At 47.3% G+C, this 13,995-nt stretch overlaps 1 protein-coding gene across 7 annotated transcripts; it reads right to left on the reverse strand.

Moving 5' to 3' along the window:
- Rnf183 (ring finger protein 183) lies at window positions 1-5,466 on the reverse strand. 7 transcript variants are annotated; one of them, XM_078047989.1, is made up of 3 exons: window positions 4,235-5,224; window positions 2,968-3,469; window positions 1-1,129 (listed from the first exon to the last, which is right to left on the reverse strand). In XM_078047989.1, exons 2-3 carry the CDS (start codon window positions 2,977-2,979, stop codon window positions 515-517), a joined length of 627 nt encoding a protein of 208 aa, XP_077904115.1. In that variant the 5' UTR covers window positions 2,980-3,469; window positions 4,235-5,224; the 3' UTR covers window positions 1-514. The 7 variants fall into 7 exon arrangements, with proteins under 7 accessions (XP_077904115.1, XP_005329745.1, XP_077904118.1 ...); XM_005329688.5 differs by having other exon boundaries at window positions 1,788-3,469; XM_078047987.1 differs by lacking the exon at window positions 2,968-3,469 and adding an exon at window positions 2,367-2,522 and having other exon boundaries at window positions 1,010-2,285; window positions 5,084-5,328.
- Window positions 5,467-13,995: the final 8,529 nt, after the last annotated feature.

A 13,995-nucleotide genomic window follows, 5' to 3' on the forward strand; every position in this document is an offset into this window, starting at 1 on the left:
TTAAGGAATGCAGACCATTTTTTACTGGGACTGGTGGAAAGACATCCAAGGAGAAAGCTGAAAAGGGGAGACAAGCACATTTTCTCACAGAATTCAAACTTACTTTCCAAACATTTTAGCAACACATAATGAAAAGAGCAAATAAAATAAAAAATAAAACATGAACTGAGGGAAAAACAGCTCCAGGGAGAGCTACAGCTTGCTATTTGGACTAGTCAGATCGCTGGATACCATTGTCCAGTCCTTTGGCACAACTTGTTATGTGGCTCTATAGCCATACAACCCCTGGTTCACACTCAGAGCTCTGCATGCCTCCCAGCCCTTCAGCTTCATCCCCCAACCCCGCCCACATGGGCCCACGGTAGGGCCTTCTCTGCTCCCAGAAGCAAACAGGGCCTAACCGATCTCTGGATCATAAAATACTACAAAGGAAGACAATACCAAATGAGGCTCTGCGTCCCCAGCCCCAGCAGCCACTGAGAAAGGCCTGGTTCCTTGTCCAGAAACAGAGTGCTCAGCCCACGCCCCAAAGGAACTGCTTGGTCCAAAAGATGGAAAAGATAAGCAGCAGAGTGACACTGAGGATGACAGCCATCAAGTAGGCAAAGATGCGGAACTGAGGGTGGCGGAAACACTCCCTCAGAGAATAGTGGCTGGGGATGGGGATGGGCATAGGCCTGGTGGCCGGGGCAGTGTCCTGGGAAGGTGCAGTCTGGTTCCCAGGCTCGAGGCCTAGGTCCAGTGTGTAGACCCGAGGCTGGCGCAGGAAGTAGCGGCTCTTAGGCTGGTCCTTGAGACAGAGCTGCCGGCCCTCCAGGATGACGTGGTGGGGCTCCAGGCGGAGGAGGCTTAGCATGGCAGTGTCCGTGGGCAAGTCAGTGACGGGCTGCCCCGAGGCCAGCACGGTGGGCTGGCGACAGAGCGGGCACAGCAAGCGACGCCGGGCGGGAGTCACCAGGCTGAGGTGGGCCAGGCATTCCACACAGAAGGAGTGGCAGCAGTCCAGCACTTTGGGGGTATGGAACGTGTTGTTGAAGGGGTTCCAGCAGACAGGACACTCAGCCTCAGGCTCCCGGCCCTGGGGCTCGGCCATCCTCAGACCACACTGGGAGGCCTCACAGGGGAAGTCCTGGCAGGAAAAAGGAGCAAAGGTTCACCCATGAAGCTCTGTCCCTGAGCTTGGTCTGAGGCTCAGCGTTCTGTGGCGTTCTGTTCAGTCCCATTTTACAGAAGCAGCTTAGGTTCAAAAGCGTTTTCTTCCAGAGCACCTTGTTTCTAAGCCATTCAGCTAAGTCTATGGACACAGCTTCCCCTGCGTCACCATCTCCCCAACCAACAGCACCAGATGAACTGGCAGTGGAGGGAACTGCACCCTGGCTTTGTGGACGGCTTTGGGAATGTTCCTTGTGGTCACTGTGTTGGCCCTTGACTGCCCTGACGTCAGAAGAGGGTGAACCATGGTTGGGGTTTTGCTAGAGGACAGATCCTCCCTTCCCTTAAATCTCTGACCATGGTGAGATGGTCTTTGTCAATTCCCTGTCTGTCCTTCCTGTAGGAGCAAACGCCAGGCCTGCTTTCCTCCTCCGCCTGGTCTAGAGGGCCAACCCTCCAGAGCAGCCTGGCCCGCTCCTTGGCCTGATGAAGAGGCCCCTGGGAAAGCTTTTCCCCTTGATCTGGGACCTCGCGCTCAGGCCCCCAGATCAACCCTCACAGAGCCTCTCCCTGGCACTCGACGTCTCTTGGATCCCCCACCCTGCTTTGTCCAGGGAAACCATCAAGACACCCACCTGGGCTTGTGCAGGCTGCAGCGGGATCAGGCAGAATACTCACAAGTGCCTGAGGTTCTGGTCTCTCCCTCTCCTGAATCCACAAAGCTTTGGGAAACTGCCTTCTCACCACCAAGCCCAGGGCCGTCTCCATGGCAGCAAGATCACAGCACCTGGAGCTGCCAGGTGGCCCAGGCTGCAGCCTGTTGAGCGCACCTGCCTGGTGCCAAGGCCAGAGAGCTGCTAGGTGGCGGCTGGGAGGTTGGGGACCGAGTTTCCCCCCACACACACCTGGGACGTGGCAACCAATTGAACTTGGAAGCCAAGTATCTGCGTGATTGTGGGCGGTTCTTCCCAGACCTGAGGTCCCTGGCCTGGAAAGGCAGGGGTGGCGATTTCCTTTCTGGATCATGGAAAGGGTAAGTGAGTCGTCCGGGCTTCCTCTCTCCTCATTTCTTTTCTCAAATGGCCGGAATCTCTTCCTTGCACAAAAGGGCTGCCTGTCCTGTGCTTCTATTGCTGCAAAATTCACCTGGTTCACGGTCTAAAACTCTGCACACCAGCCTCCTCCGGCCCCCTTGTCCTCTCCTGATCTCTTACCGTGCCCACACGGCCTGCAAACCTGGCTGCCTTCTGCTTTGTTCTTAGAACACAGCCAGCCAGCGCTGAGATCTTCGAGTCCCACAGCTGGCCATCCTGCCAGCCTTGGGGACTTCAGGAGAGCAGTCAGAAGGGAGCAGCCCCAGCCCTGCTTCCCTGTTTCAAATCGAAATGCTTGGCTTGTTATCTGTTTCTCATCTTGGTCCTTTCAATTATTTAAATAGCTGAGTTTTTTTGGTGGGGGAAGGTTTAAAAACCACTTCTCCCTCCTAACACTCACTTTGCAGATGGAGATAAGTGACTCACCCCAAGCCACCTAGCTGGTTCTGGTGACACTGGGACCCGAGTCTTTGGATTCCAAGTCCACCACCATGCTGCTGTCACAGAAACACAACAGCATCCACTTAGCCCACAAGCCGGGTGTGTGCTGTTGGCTAGGCAGAAGTGTTCTCCTTTTACTGGTTCTTTACAGCCATAAGAATCTAATGGTAGGAACCTGGGAACTATGCAAGGGCAGCTTTGGGGGCTGTGAGTCCCTTGGACCCCTGATATGGCCTCATCTCCCCTGACTGACCTGACACCTGGAGCAGAACCTACTTACTCTCTCACCCATGGCGTCCTGGTTTTCTTCTAGAAACTCGGTCACTGCACCACACAGGGAAGAAGGAAATGAGGATAAGCAAGATAAGATGGCTCAGCCCTAACAGAAGCACTTGATCAAAGGTCTGTGCCAGTGCTTTATTCAGTGGACCATTCATTCATTCATAGTTATTGAGTGCTTACTGTATGCCAGGCGCTGTGCAAGGCATTGCATCAGTGGGCAAAATCAACCCGTCTTTGACCTCGTGGCACTTGGAGCTAGTGAGGCAAGGAGAGGTGTAATGAGTGATGAGCAATGAAGAAGTGCGGCCGGAGAAGGGCAGGAGGTGGAAGGGCTTGAAGCTCAGGAAGCATCTGAATTTCTTTCGGGGAGGTGGTCTGATCTGTGTTACTATTTCCATGTTTCAAATGGCATTCCAGCTTCAGAGCAGAGGACAGACTGAGAGGGACAAGACTGGAAATGGAAGGCCAGTTAGGTGACGGTGATGTGTGACATTAGTGAGCTGAGGGTGAAGAGGACAAAAGGGGACGACATTAATGATGTCTTTGGAGACAGAATCATCCAACTTCCCAGAACCAGATGTAGACCCTGGAGCCAAGCTGTGGAGCTCACGAACCCAGATCTGCTGCATCCCACAGGCCTCAATTTTCTCTTGTGAAAAGAAAGCTAAGAGGAGCGAGACTTTTAGGTAGGCCCAGTGCCCAGTTAAGGACTGTGTAAGAGGTGGTTGGCCTTATTTCTGCAAACCGGTTAGAGAGAGAGGAAGAGTTACAGTTGACTTCAAAGCCGTGAGAACATTTTCTCCACTCATCTTTGAGGAGCCCCTGAATTCCAGCATCACAAACAGAACTTCAATCATCATCAAAAACCTTAAAGTGTTCATAGCCTTGACTCAGAACTGGAAATCTATTCCATGGAATTAATCAAGGGCCTGTGCAAAGATTTGATTATAGAGATGCCCAAGGCCTTGAGCAGTGGTGAGCTACAGATGATCACCTCGTTATCGAATACTAGGAGGCTGACGAGGTGAATTCTGCTCTATCTGTGGAAGAGACATTCTGCAGCCTTGGAAATGATGTGATAGAACATTTATTAATATGGAACTATATCCATGATGTAATGTGAAAAAGAACCAGCTATAAAACCACATTACAACACAATCCTATTTTCAAAGAAAACTGTCTGGAAAGATAAGCAACCAAATATCAACAGTGGCTATCTCTGGGGCAAGACTATAAATTGTGTTTTATTTTAAAAATTCTCTTACCTGAAAATTTGAACTTTATTCCAGATCAGCTTGTCTCACTGTTCTTAAAAATCTCTCCCCTTTCCCCCCAGATCAGAGCTACCCTTTCTGAAGATCCACGACCAAGGCTGTGGAGGGCTGAGGAGGAGGAGGATGGTCACTAAAGCCTGGCCCTTATCAGTGAGGCACCCGCTGTGCTTCCAAGGTCAGCTGGTCAGAGGCCAGTCTCTCCAGGAGACATTGTGCCATGGATCACCCACCACCCCCAGACCAGGGCAGCTCGGGGACAGTGAATCCTAAACACCACCCTGTGCACAAGTCATTACCAAATATTAACTGTCTGCAGTGGCCCCCATTGTTTCCAACACCAACATGACAGAGATAGGGAACTGGCAGAACTGTGTGGCAACACCTAGATAATATAATCGCCTTTAACTGCTTGTTTCTATTTGCAAAAGGCCGTTTGATTCTCTAAAACCACCCTATGAAGGAGGCAGAATGGGAGTAAAGAGCAGGCAGCCTTCGAAACCAGACTCTTGCTGATCCTGAATGGCTAAATCTCTGCACTTCATGTTCTTCTGTTAAAGAGGCCAATGACCCCACTTTGTAGCCTGTGAGTGCCCAGCACAACTCAGCAGGAGTTCAGTGCAGAGTTAGCTTGACCATTTTTACACCCATTTGACAGATGGGGAAGCCAAGGAACAAGATGGTGGAGGTACTTGTCCAAGGCTTCAGAGCTAAGAACTGTTGAAGGATGAGCCCAGGAGCCTGCATCCCAGGCCAGAGCCCACCATGAGGCAGTGCTGTCTCCAGGCTCCAGGCCCTGTGACCCCATGTCTCCATGACCCTCCCTGGCTCCCTTACCCTTACCTGCTCCCTTGGAGCCCCTTCTCCTTCCTGAGTGCCACCCTGCAAGCATGTGCTCTGCGATGAGACTTCTGCCTCCAGCCTGCCTGGGGCGGGTCTCATTTGCAGGGTATCTAGCTCTCTCTGCTGCAGGCTTCCCTCTGATGACTTTGGACCGTCTGTGTGTACAGGGGGCACTTGGGAGCTTTGGTCTCTTCATCCCCCACCCCCTCCCTGTGAGTCACTCTCGCTCTGTCTCTGAGGGGGTGGAAGTCCACTCACCCTCGCAGGCCTCTGTTCTGTGTGGGGCTCGTCTTCTTCCGCTGTCCTAGACTGTTCTGGCTGCTTCCTGCTGACCTCTCCTGACTCCTGCACAGCCGGGCTTTGACCAAAGGCAGGGTACCCTACAGACCCTCCCACCCTTCCCCCTTCTAAGCACCTGCAATAAAAAGACAAAGAGCTCTTGCAAAATGCAAATAATCCAGTGGAAAAAATGTCAGAGGAGAGGCAGTTTAGGATAGGCAGGGAGAGTCTGGGTTCTCCAGCAAGTCAGACTTGTAGGTCTGTATGGGGTCAGAGTCCTCGCTCAGAATCCAGACTCTGCTTACTAGCAGCAGAGATAAGCAAACTACTTAACTTCTCCAAGTCTCGGTTTCCTCCCTGAAAATGGGGACAATAATCCATGTACTTGACCAGCAGATTAAATGAGATAATACACAGACTATAACAGTGAATGGCACTCAGAAACCCAAGTAAATGTTAACTAGACCTGTTAAAATTTTTTACAATCAGGCAAGTCATGAGAAAAGAAATGCAAATGGAATATATGTATTTGTATACATATATATGTGATTATTATACACATGAAAATATAAACAAGTATGTTTGGTTCTGCGATCTGTGCCATGGCTTCACTGTCTTCCAAAAGACAGCAAGGATGTCTTCCATCACCCATATCATGTCCCCAATTATATTCATGTCCCCTCTAACCTTCTCCTTGTACTTATAGTCCTCTGATTCTGTTAGTGATCTTTTCAATGGCATTTGGAGAATAAACAGAAATAAATAAACATATCTGATTGGGGATGTAATCAAATGCCCCAATTCCCCGATTTGATTTTGTTATTCAATTCTATTTTTGAATAGGCAATACATTCCCATGGATCACCTGAGAGAGGTTTGATTTTGCAAGGCAACTCTCCTCTTCCAGCTACCTAATTTCCCTAGAAATTAAGGTAATATGTTTCTTTGCTTCTTTCCAAAGGCAAAAATTCAAACAAAATGTCCACGTGTTCCTCTTTCTCCTTTTACCCAAATGTGCACATTGTATGGGCCGTAATAAGCCTCTCCTTTTTCACTTAATAATGTGTCTGAGATGTCATTCTGTGTGAGTACATAGTTTTCTTCAGTTTTTAAATTTCACTGACTAGCTATACCATAAATTGCTTAACCAATTCCTTATTGATCTAATCCCTTAATTTTAAATATATAAAAATTGGATGGAAGAATAAATGCAGAAATGACTACAGACTTCAGCCTAGCTTAGATTGTGTGAAAATAAAATTGTAGACTTTGGGAAGTTTGAGATCTCTGAAGAAGACCTCGAAAGAGTTTTCTGAGTGGAGACAGTGTGATGTGATTCAAATTAATACACAGTCCTTCCGGTTCCTCTCTGATTCGGAATTCCCTGCTTTCCTCTCTCTCTGCTGGTTAACTAAGGTCAGTGGGGATTCAAGACACTGAGGATCCAGTGTGTATTTGACAGTTTGGAAGTCATGCATCCCGGCTTGACAATACCAGTGCAAAACATGACATGTTCATATACTCTGTTTTAATAATTTAATTCCCCAGGAGTAGCCAAGAGATATGTTTTGGTTGCATGAAGATGTTCATTGCAGTTTTATTTTTAACCACAAATGATTGACAACAGCCCAAAAGCCCATCAGTTAAGTAGAAAACTATATCATCATTTAAAATGATGTTCCAGAAGACTTTTCATTGACTTGTAAATATGGTCACAATATACTATAAATGCAAGAGGGAAAACAGTTTACCAACAGATTTGTATAGTATGAGGCAGATTTTATAAACCCAAATTTATGTATAAAGACTAAACATCCCTGGTTATCTCTGGGTGAGAGGTGCTAACATTTTCATTTTCTTCTTTCCGTCTGTATTTCCTAAGTTTTCAAATGAATACATATTACTTTTGTAGTAAGAAAGCTATCTTGGAAAATAAGTCAGAGTTTTCTGCAACTCAGAATCCAGAACTTAAAAGTAAGCAGGTGGGGCAGGTAAGAAAGCAGTCAGGGCACAGCAAGCAGTGAGGTAAACAACACAGGTGGGAGCCATTTTCCGGGTCACTAGTTGTTTAGCGGTCACTAAGTGTCTAGTGAGTAAAGGCATCATCATAATGTCTGTGGGTGGTCAGGACCACGGAGTCCTTTGCAAACAGTGGAAAATTTTTCTGGGGAGATTCCCAGGAGAGATAGTGAGGCATCTCAGGAATCTGGGAGTTTAATTTAGTTTATTGCCTGGGGTGGGGGTGGGGGGCAAGGTCAGCCAGCTGGAAAAGCGCCTGGCCTAAGCAGTACCCTGGATCTGGGCAAGCAGAGTCATGAGACTTGGTGGAGCCAAGCCAGGCGTGGTGCAGAGGCAGGTGCTGCTGCTACAAGCCATCTGGGAAGGAACAGGGAAGCAGGTCAGTGGGCAATGGAGGATGGAGAAGAAGACCGTGACCGAGGTGGATGGGCTTTATGATTAGTTGATGGCCATTGTTTGGCAGGTCCCAGCCAAAGGTGGGTGACTCCCCATCTCCACTCACTGTGTTGCTTAGGACTGCCCAGAGTCTAGGACAGCCCCAGCCCCACATACATGGCCTGGGGATGAAAAATGCAGGACTCACACTCATTCTGAAGTAGAATCTGCGTTTTACAAGATCCTTAGGAGATTCAGAGACACAATGCAGTGTGAGTCGTGATTTGGGAGAAAACCACTCAACATGCTCCTTGGCTCGAACTGATTTACTCATCTCTGGGTTCATAAGGGATCCCCAAGGACACGACAGCCTAGGGAGGCTGGTGAGTCCCCACCTGGGATTAGGAGTCCCCCGCATTGGGTTTGTGTGTCGTCAGAATTTCCATTGCAAGTCACAGTCTCTTATGCAAACCTTTGCAGCCAAATGTGTTTTAGAGCTTTTCATATTTTAGGAAGGTAATATGCATTTGTCATCCATTGAACAACTCTCCCAATGTGATCTGGGACAATATTCTGCAGTTTGTCATGAACACTGACACCAAAAATAATAAAAACAAGATCAGATCAAGTTTGGACACAAAATTTAATGGGAAAACTTTTTTCAAAGCTTGAGATTTTAAAATTGTGACTAAGGATTATGGGCTGCTTTGTTTTGTTATTTTATTTTACTTTTAGACTGCGTCACTTGAATAAAGATAGAAACACTGACATGATGCTACTTCCCAGCCTCAGACTTTGCAGGAATTACATGATCTGGATTTTTTTTTTTTTTTTCAGTACCGGGATTGAACCCAAGACCTGACCTTACCCAGGCTAGGCAATTGCTCCACCACTGAGCTCATCCCCAGTCCTTTTCAAAAAATTTTGAGACAGGGTCTTGCTAAATTGCCCAAGTTGGCCTCAAACTTGATATCCTCCTGCCTCAGCCTCACAAGAACTAGATATTCCTTCACATACTTCATCTTTTTAAAAAATATTTAGTTAGTTAGTTAGTTTTAGGTGGACACAATATCTTTATTTTATTTTTATGTGGTGCTGAGGATTGAATCCAGTGCCTCATGCATGCTAGGCGAGCGCTCTACCACAGAGCCACAATCCCAGCCCCATACTTCATCTTTTTAATCATGTCACAGTTCAGATGGCGTGAATATTCCCAGCTTAACTCAAGGGGCTCTGTGAGGAGCAGTTGGATTTTGGTGAAATTAAGCCATTTCACCCCCATAGACACTAAATGTCAGAGCTGAGGCTGGAAGCTTGGTGGTCCAGTGCTGTTCTTCCCCGTGTTCCTGAGGACAGGCCTCTGGCTTTTCAAGTCTTTGTGCCCTGTGTGCAGAGGGCAGGCTCCAGCTGCAGCCAAAGGACAAAATACCTTCTGCATGCGGTGGCTGATATGTTTAGAAACACAGGACTGCGACTCACAGTTCTTCACCAGCTGGTCTGAGCATAAAGCATTTGGCCTTTCAACCTCTCAAACTGCCCGCGCAGGAGGTCCTTGGTGTGAGCTGGCCCAGGCTCGCAGGCCAGTCCTCCCATGTATTCTGAAGCATTCTCTGCATGAGTCCTGCCACGAAGACACTGGCAGAATTAACTGAGGACTCTTTGTACAAGGAAGGTCTCAAGGACCTCCTCCAAATGGCAGGCGAGAAGGCGGTCAGGCCGGGCTCCACCTCTGCTCTTGAAATGCTTAGATGGCAACACTGGCAAAGGGACCTGGTATGGTGATCCCCTTCCAAATGTAGGTTGAAATTTGCCATGGTGACAATGTTGAAAAGTGATGGCGCATTTTTTTTTTTTTTTTTTTTTTAGTACAAGAGTTTGAACTCAGGGCTTCACATGGGCTGGGCAGGTGGTCTACTCCTGGACTACATCCCGGGCCTTTTAAAATTAATTAATTAATTAACTAACTAACTTATTTGCAGTACTGGGAGTTGAGCCCAGGGGTGCTCCGGCACTGAGTCACATTCTCAGCCCTTTTGTTTCTTATTTTGAGACAGAGTCTTGCTGAGTTGCCCAGGCTGGCATTGAACTTGTGATCTTCCTGCTTCAGCGTCCCAAATAGATAGGATTACAGACATATGTTACTGTGCCCGGTTTGTGGGTCCTTTTAAAGAGGTGATCAGGTCACTAAGAGGGATTGCTGCTTTTCTCACAGGAGGAGGATCATTCTTGCAATGGTGGGTTGATATCAAACAAGCTCAGGCCCTCTCACTGGCTTCTCCACATGTGCCTGTTTGCTAATCTGCTCTCTGCAATGAGTTGAAGCAGCCAAAACCCTTACCAGAGCTGGACAGAAGCCTCCAGAACTGTGAGCTAAATAAACTTTCCTTTTTATCCAGTCTCAAGTATTCTGTTATAGCGACCTCCACCTAGATTTTAAAGGATGCTGCAAACAGCCTGCGGGGAGCCAGGCCAAGGTCAGCCACGGGGTGGGGCCACTGCAGATTCCCCACTGCAGCTTCCCCACTGCAGCAATCCTTGGGGAAGCCAACGGAACGAGACCACCCCAGGGACCCCCAAACAGCAGGGCCATCGACAGCATGGGATGCCTATATGGGAAAGCTGCAGCACCAGTGCGCAACTCCAACTTGGGGGAGCTGACGCAGGGACTGAGCCCTGGGGTGAGGCTGCCTCACATCCAAGTATGCGGTACCTGGAGTGAGAGGTGATCTTTAAGACTCAACGTCTGCACAGGCATGGCGGCGCACGTCTGTAATCCCAGCAGCTCAGGAGGCTGAGGCAGGAGGATCAAAGCCAGCCTCAGCAATTTAGCAAGACCTTGTCTCTAAATAAATATAAAAAAGAAACCGGTGTGGGGGGTGCTGGGTTGTGGCTCAGCGGTAGAGTGCTTGCCTAGCACATGTGAGGCACTGGGTTCGATCTTCAGCACCACATAAAAATAAAAAAAATAAATAAAAGACTGGGGTTTGGCACTATGGCTCATGCCTGTAATCCCAGCAGCTTAGGAGGCTGAGACAGGAGGATTGTGAATTCAAAGCCAGCCTCAGCAAAAGCAATGCACTAAGCAACTCAGTGAGACCCTGTCTTTAAATAAAATACAAAATAGGGCTGGGGATGTGGCTCAGTGGTCCAGAGCCCCTGAGTTCAATCCCCAGAACCAAAAAAAAAAAAAAAAAAACTGGGCATGTGGCTCAGTGGTTAAGCACTCTGGGTTCAACTCCTGGTACCCGCCCTTCCAAAAACAGACTTAAATGTCTGCCTTCCTGGAGTTGACCTGGCTTGGGACCTGTCATTCCTTCCTTCTGTACCATTTTTCCCTTTTGGAGTGGGAATGTCTACCCTAAACCTGTCCTGTTTTGTTCCCTGTCACCACTGGGAATTGAACCCATGGATGCTTTACTACTCATTTTGAGATGGGGTCTCATTAAGTTGCTAAGTGTGGAAATTACTAAGGCGGCTCTCAAATTTGTGATCCTCCTGTCTCAGCCTCCTGAGTGGTTGGGATTATAGGTGCTCACCATTGCATTTTGTAAGTAGATAACTTATTTTGATTTCACAGGTACACAGATGAGATTTTGGACTTTTCAGTTAGTGCTAGAAAAAGTTAAGACTTCGGAGATAGATTTTGGGAACAAGTTAAGATTTGTGGATGGAATGATTTTATTTTTGACTGAGAGGTAAATGCTAAGGTTTGAATATGGTTTGTCCCCTCCAAAACTTATGTTGATATTTGCCACTGTGAGTGGTAAGAGGTGTAAGGGCCTGTAACAGGGCATCAGCCCATTACAAAGGATTAATGCCTTTCTCTCTGGAGTGTGGGTTCAGTCTCATGAAAATGGGTTGTTACAAAGCAAGTTCACTCCTGCTGCTCTTCTCTTCCATATAGGCCCACCTGCCCTTCCACTTTCTGCAATGAGTTGAAGCAGCACAAAGACCTCACTAGAAGCCTGCACCATGGCCTTAGGTTTCCAGCCTCCAGAACCATGAGCCAAATGAACTTTTTTCCTTTGTAAATTATCCAGTCTCAGGTGTTCCATTATAGCAACAGTAAACAAAGCATGACCAGACTCTTGGGCTTTGGCAGTGTCACAACCAGCAATCCAGAGATGTCTCTCTTCTTCTGGTCTGCAGGCTTCTGTTCCTGCTTCTCCTCAGGCCTCCTGGCCTCTCCCCTTTCTCTGTGCCCACATTGTCTCTCTCATCTGTGCCCCTCTCTATAGCTGTACAACTTCCCTTCTCTCAGGAAATTTAATCTTTAACTTTTACTGTAAGATAGGTCCACTATAGGAAAATTAGGAAACTCAGATGAATATAATAATCCTCAACATTTAGGGCATATTCTAGGGGCTCTTCCTAAATTGTATTCCTTAGCCATGATGACATTTCTATGTGTAGGTGCTATTATAACCATCTTCTTAATTTTATAAAGACCCTGAGGTATAGAGAGGTTAAGCCACTTTCCCAAGGTCACAGGGCTAGGAAGAGGCATGCTGGGATTTCAAGCAGAGATAATCTCTGACACATGTCTCTCTATATAGAAATTTTTTATAAATCATGTGATCCCCATTTTAAAGTCTCCCTTTTCACCTTATCATCTTTCTATCTAATGAAACAGTCTTTCACAGCTTTTTCTTCAAGATGAACTCATACTGTCTTTTGATGGTAAAAGTGGTATTAGGGAAAAACCTGGATTTTTTTGGTCATGTGCATAAAATAGGATGCACCAGCTGATGGATACCTCCAGAGGGCGCCAGATGGAAGGCAGCTGGCCTGGAGAGGGAGGCTTTCCATCCTGGAACCTTTTGTACTCCTGTGACTATGTGAATGTATTCTCTATTTCATAAACCTGAAAGAAGAACTGGGCTCCATGTCCCAAGACCTGAGCTCCCATCTGTTTGACCTTGAGCCACTTTTTCCCATAGATAGACCAGAGGTAATGATCTCCACCCTGCCCATCTAAGTATTATTTTCTTGAAAGATTCGGATGAAATGATGATTATGAAAGTTCTATGGAAAATGCAGAGCACTGTATAAAGTTTTTTGTTAAATTCTGGCCTCTTTACTGAAGGCACCAGGGAGGGGGATGGATGTCAAAACCAGTTGGTCCAGGTTCCTCTGTTGCTGGCTCCCGGAGCTAACACTCCCATGGGGCACTCCTCAGCATCTGCACACTTGTCTTTAAAACAAGACTGGAGAGTTCAAGAGCACAGAGTGTTGGCTAGGGTTTGTGGGACAACTGAAACTCTAACTCTTCTACAGCCATAGCACAATTTCCTTGGAAAACTGTTGGGCAGTATCTATGAAAGTGACCATGTGTGAGTACAGGATAGCCCATCAAGTCCATTGCTGGTTACAGAATGAGCACATATACATGCAGATGTTCACCAGAGGACCTGTTGGCAGAAATGTCCACAGCAGCGCTACCTGTGAGAATCTGAAACTAGAAACCACCTGAAGGCCCATCCATAGTTAAATGGATAAATCACGGCATTTTCACATAATGTACAATGAGCAATGAAAATGAGGGGTATTCAGCTACATACAATATGGATGAATCTCATAAACGTGTTGAGCAAAAGAAGCCTGACCAAAAATAAAAAAAAGTACATGCTTGTTCCCACTTAAATGTCTTGCTGCGTAACAAGCCATTCTGAAACTCAGGGTCTTAATGATGTATTATTTCTCATGATCTCGTGGGGCTAGCTGTGGAGTTTCTCTTCTGATATCCTGAGTTTACTTAGCACTGAGCTGCAGAGCTGGTTGGGTTGGATGGCCCAAGGTGACCTCATTCGCATGACCTTGCTCTGGTGATGCTTGGTTCTTCTCCATGTGGCCTAGATGACCCTCTTTATGTGGCAGTCTGAGAGCAGCAGTCCTAGAGGGCCAAAGCAGACTGGCAAAGCATCTCAAGGTCCAGCCTCAGGAGGTGCAGGGTCCATTCCTCTGTATTGTGTTGGTCAAACTGAGTCAAAAGACCAGCCCAGGTTAAAGGTACATGGAATAGACTGTCCCTCTGGAGGAGAGGAATTCATGTCACAAAGGGATGCACGTTCAGCTATGGGAGAAACTTGTGGCCATATTTTCTATCTATCACAAAGCAGTTACATAACATAGAAAAGTGGCACAATCAATGTATGCTGTGACAAATTCCTTAGCAAACAGGCATGGAGAGGAGTGCCGTGGCAACCATTCAGGTTCCTGGATATTTACCCTTCTGCATC

Source organism: Ictidomys tridecemlineatus, chromosome 4, assembly GCF_052094955.1.
Source record: "Ictidomys tridecemlineatus isolate mIctTri1 chromosome 4, mIctTri1.hap1, whole genome shotgun sequence".
NCBI lineage: Eukaryota > Metazoa > Chordata > Mammalia > Rodentia > Sciuridae > Ictidomys > Ictidomys tridecemlineatus.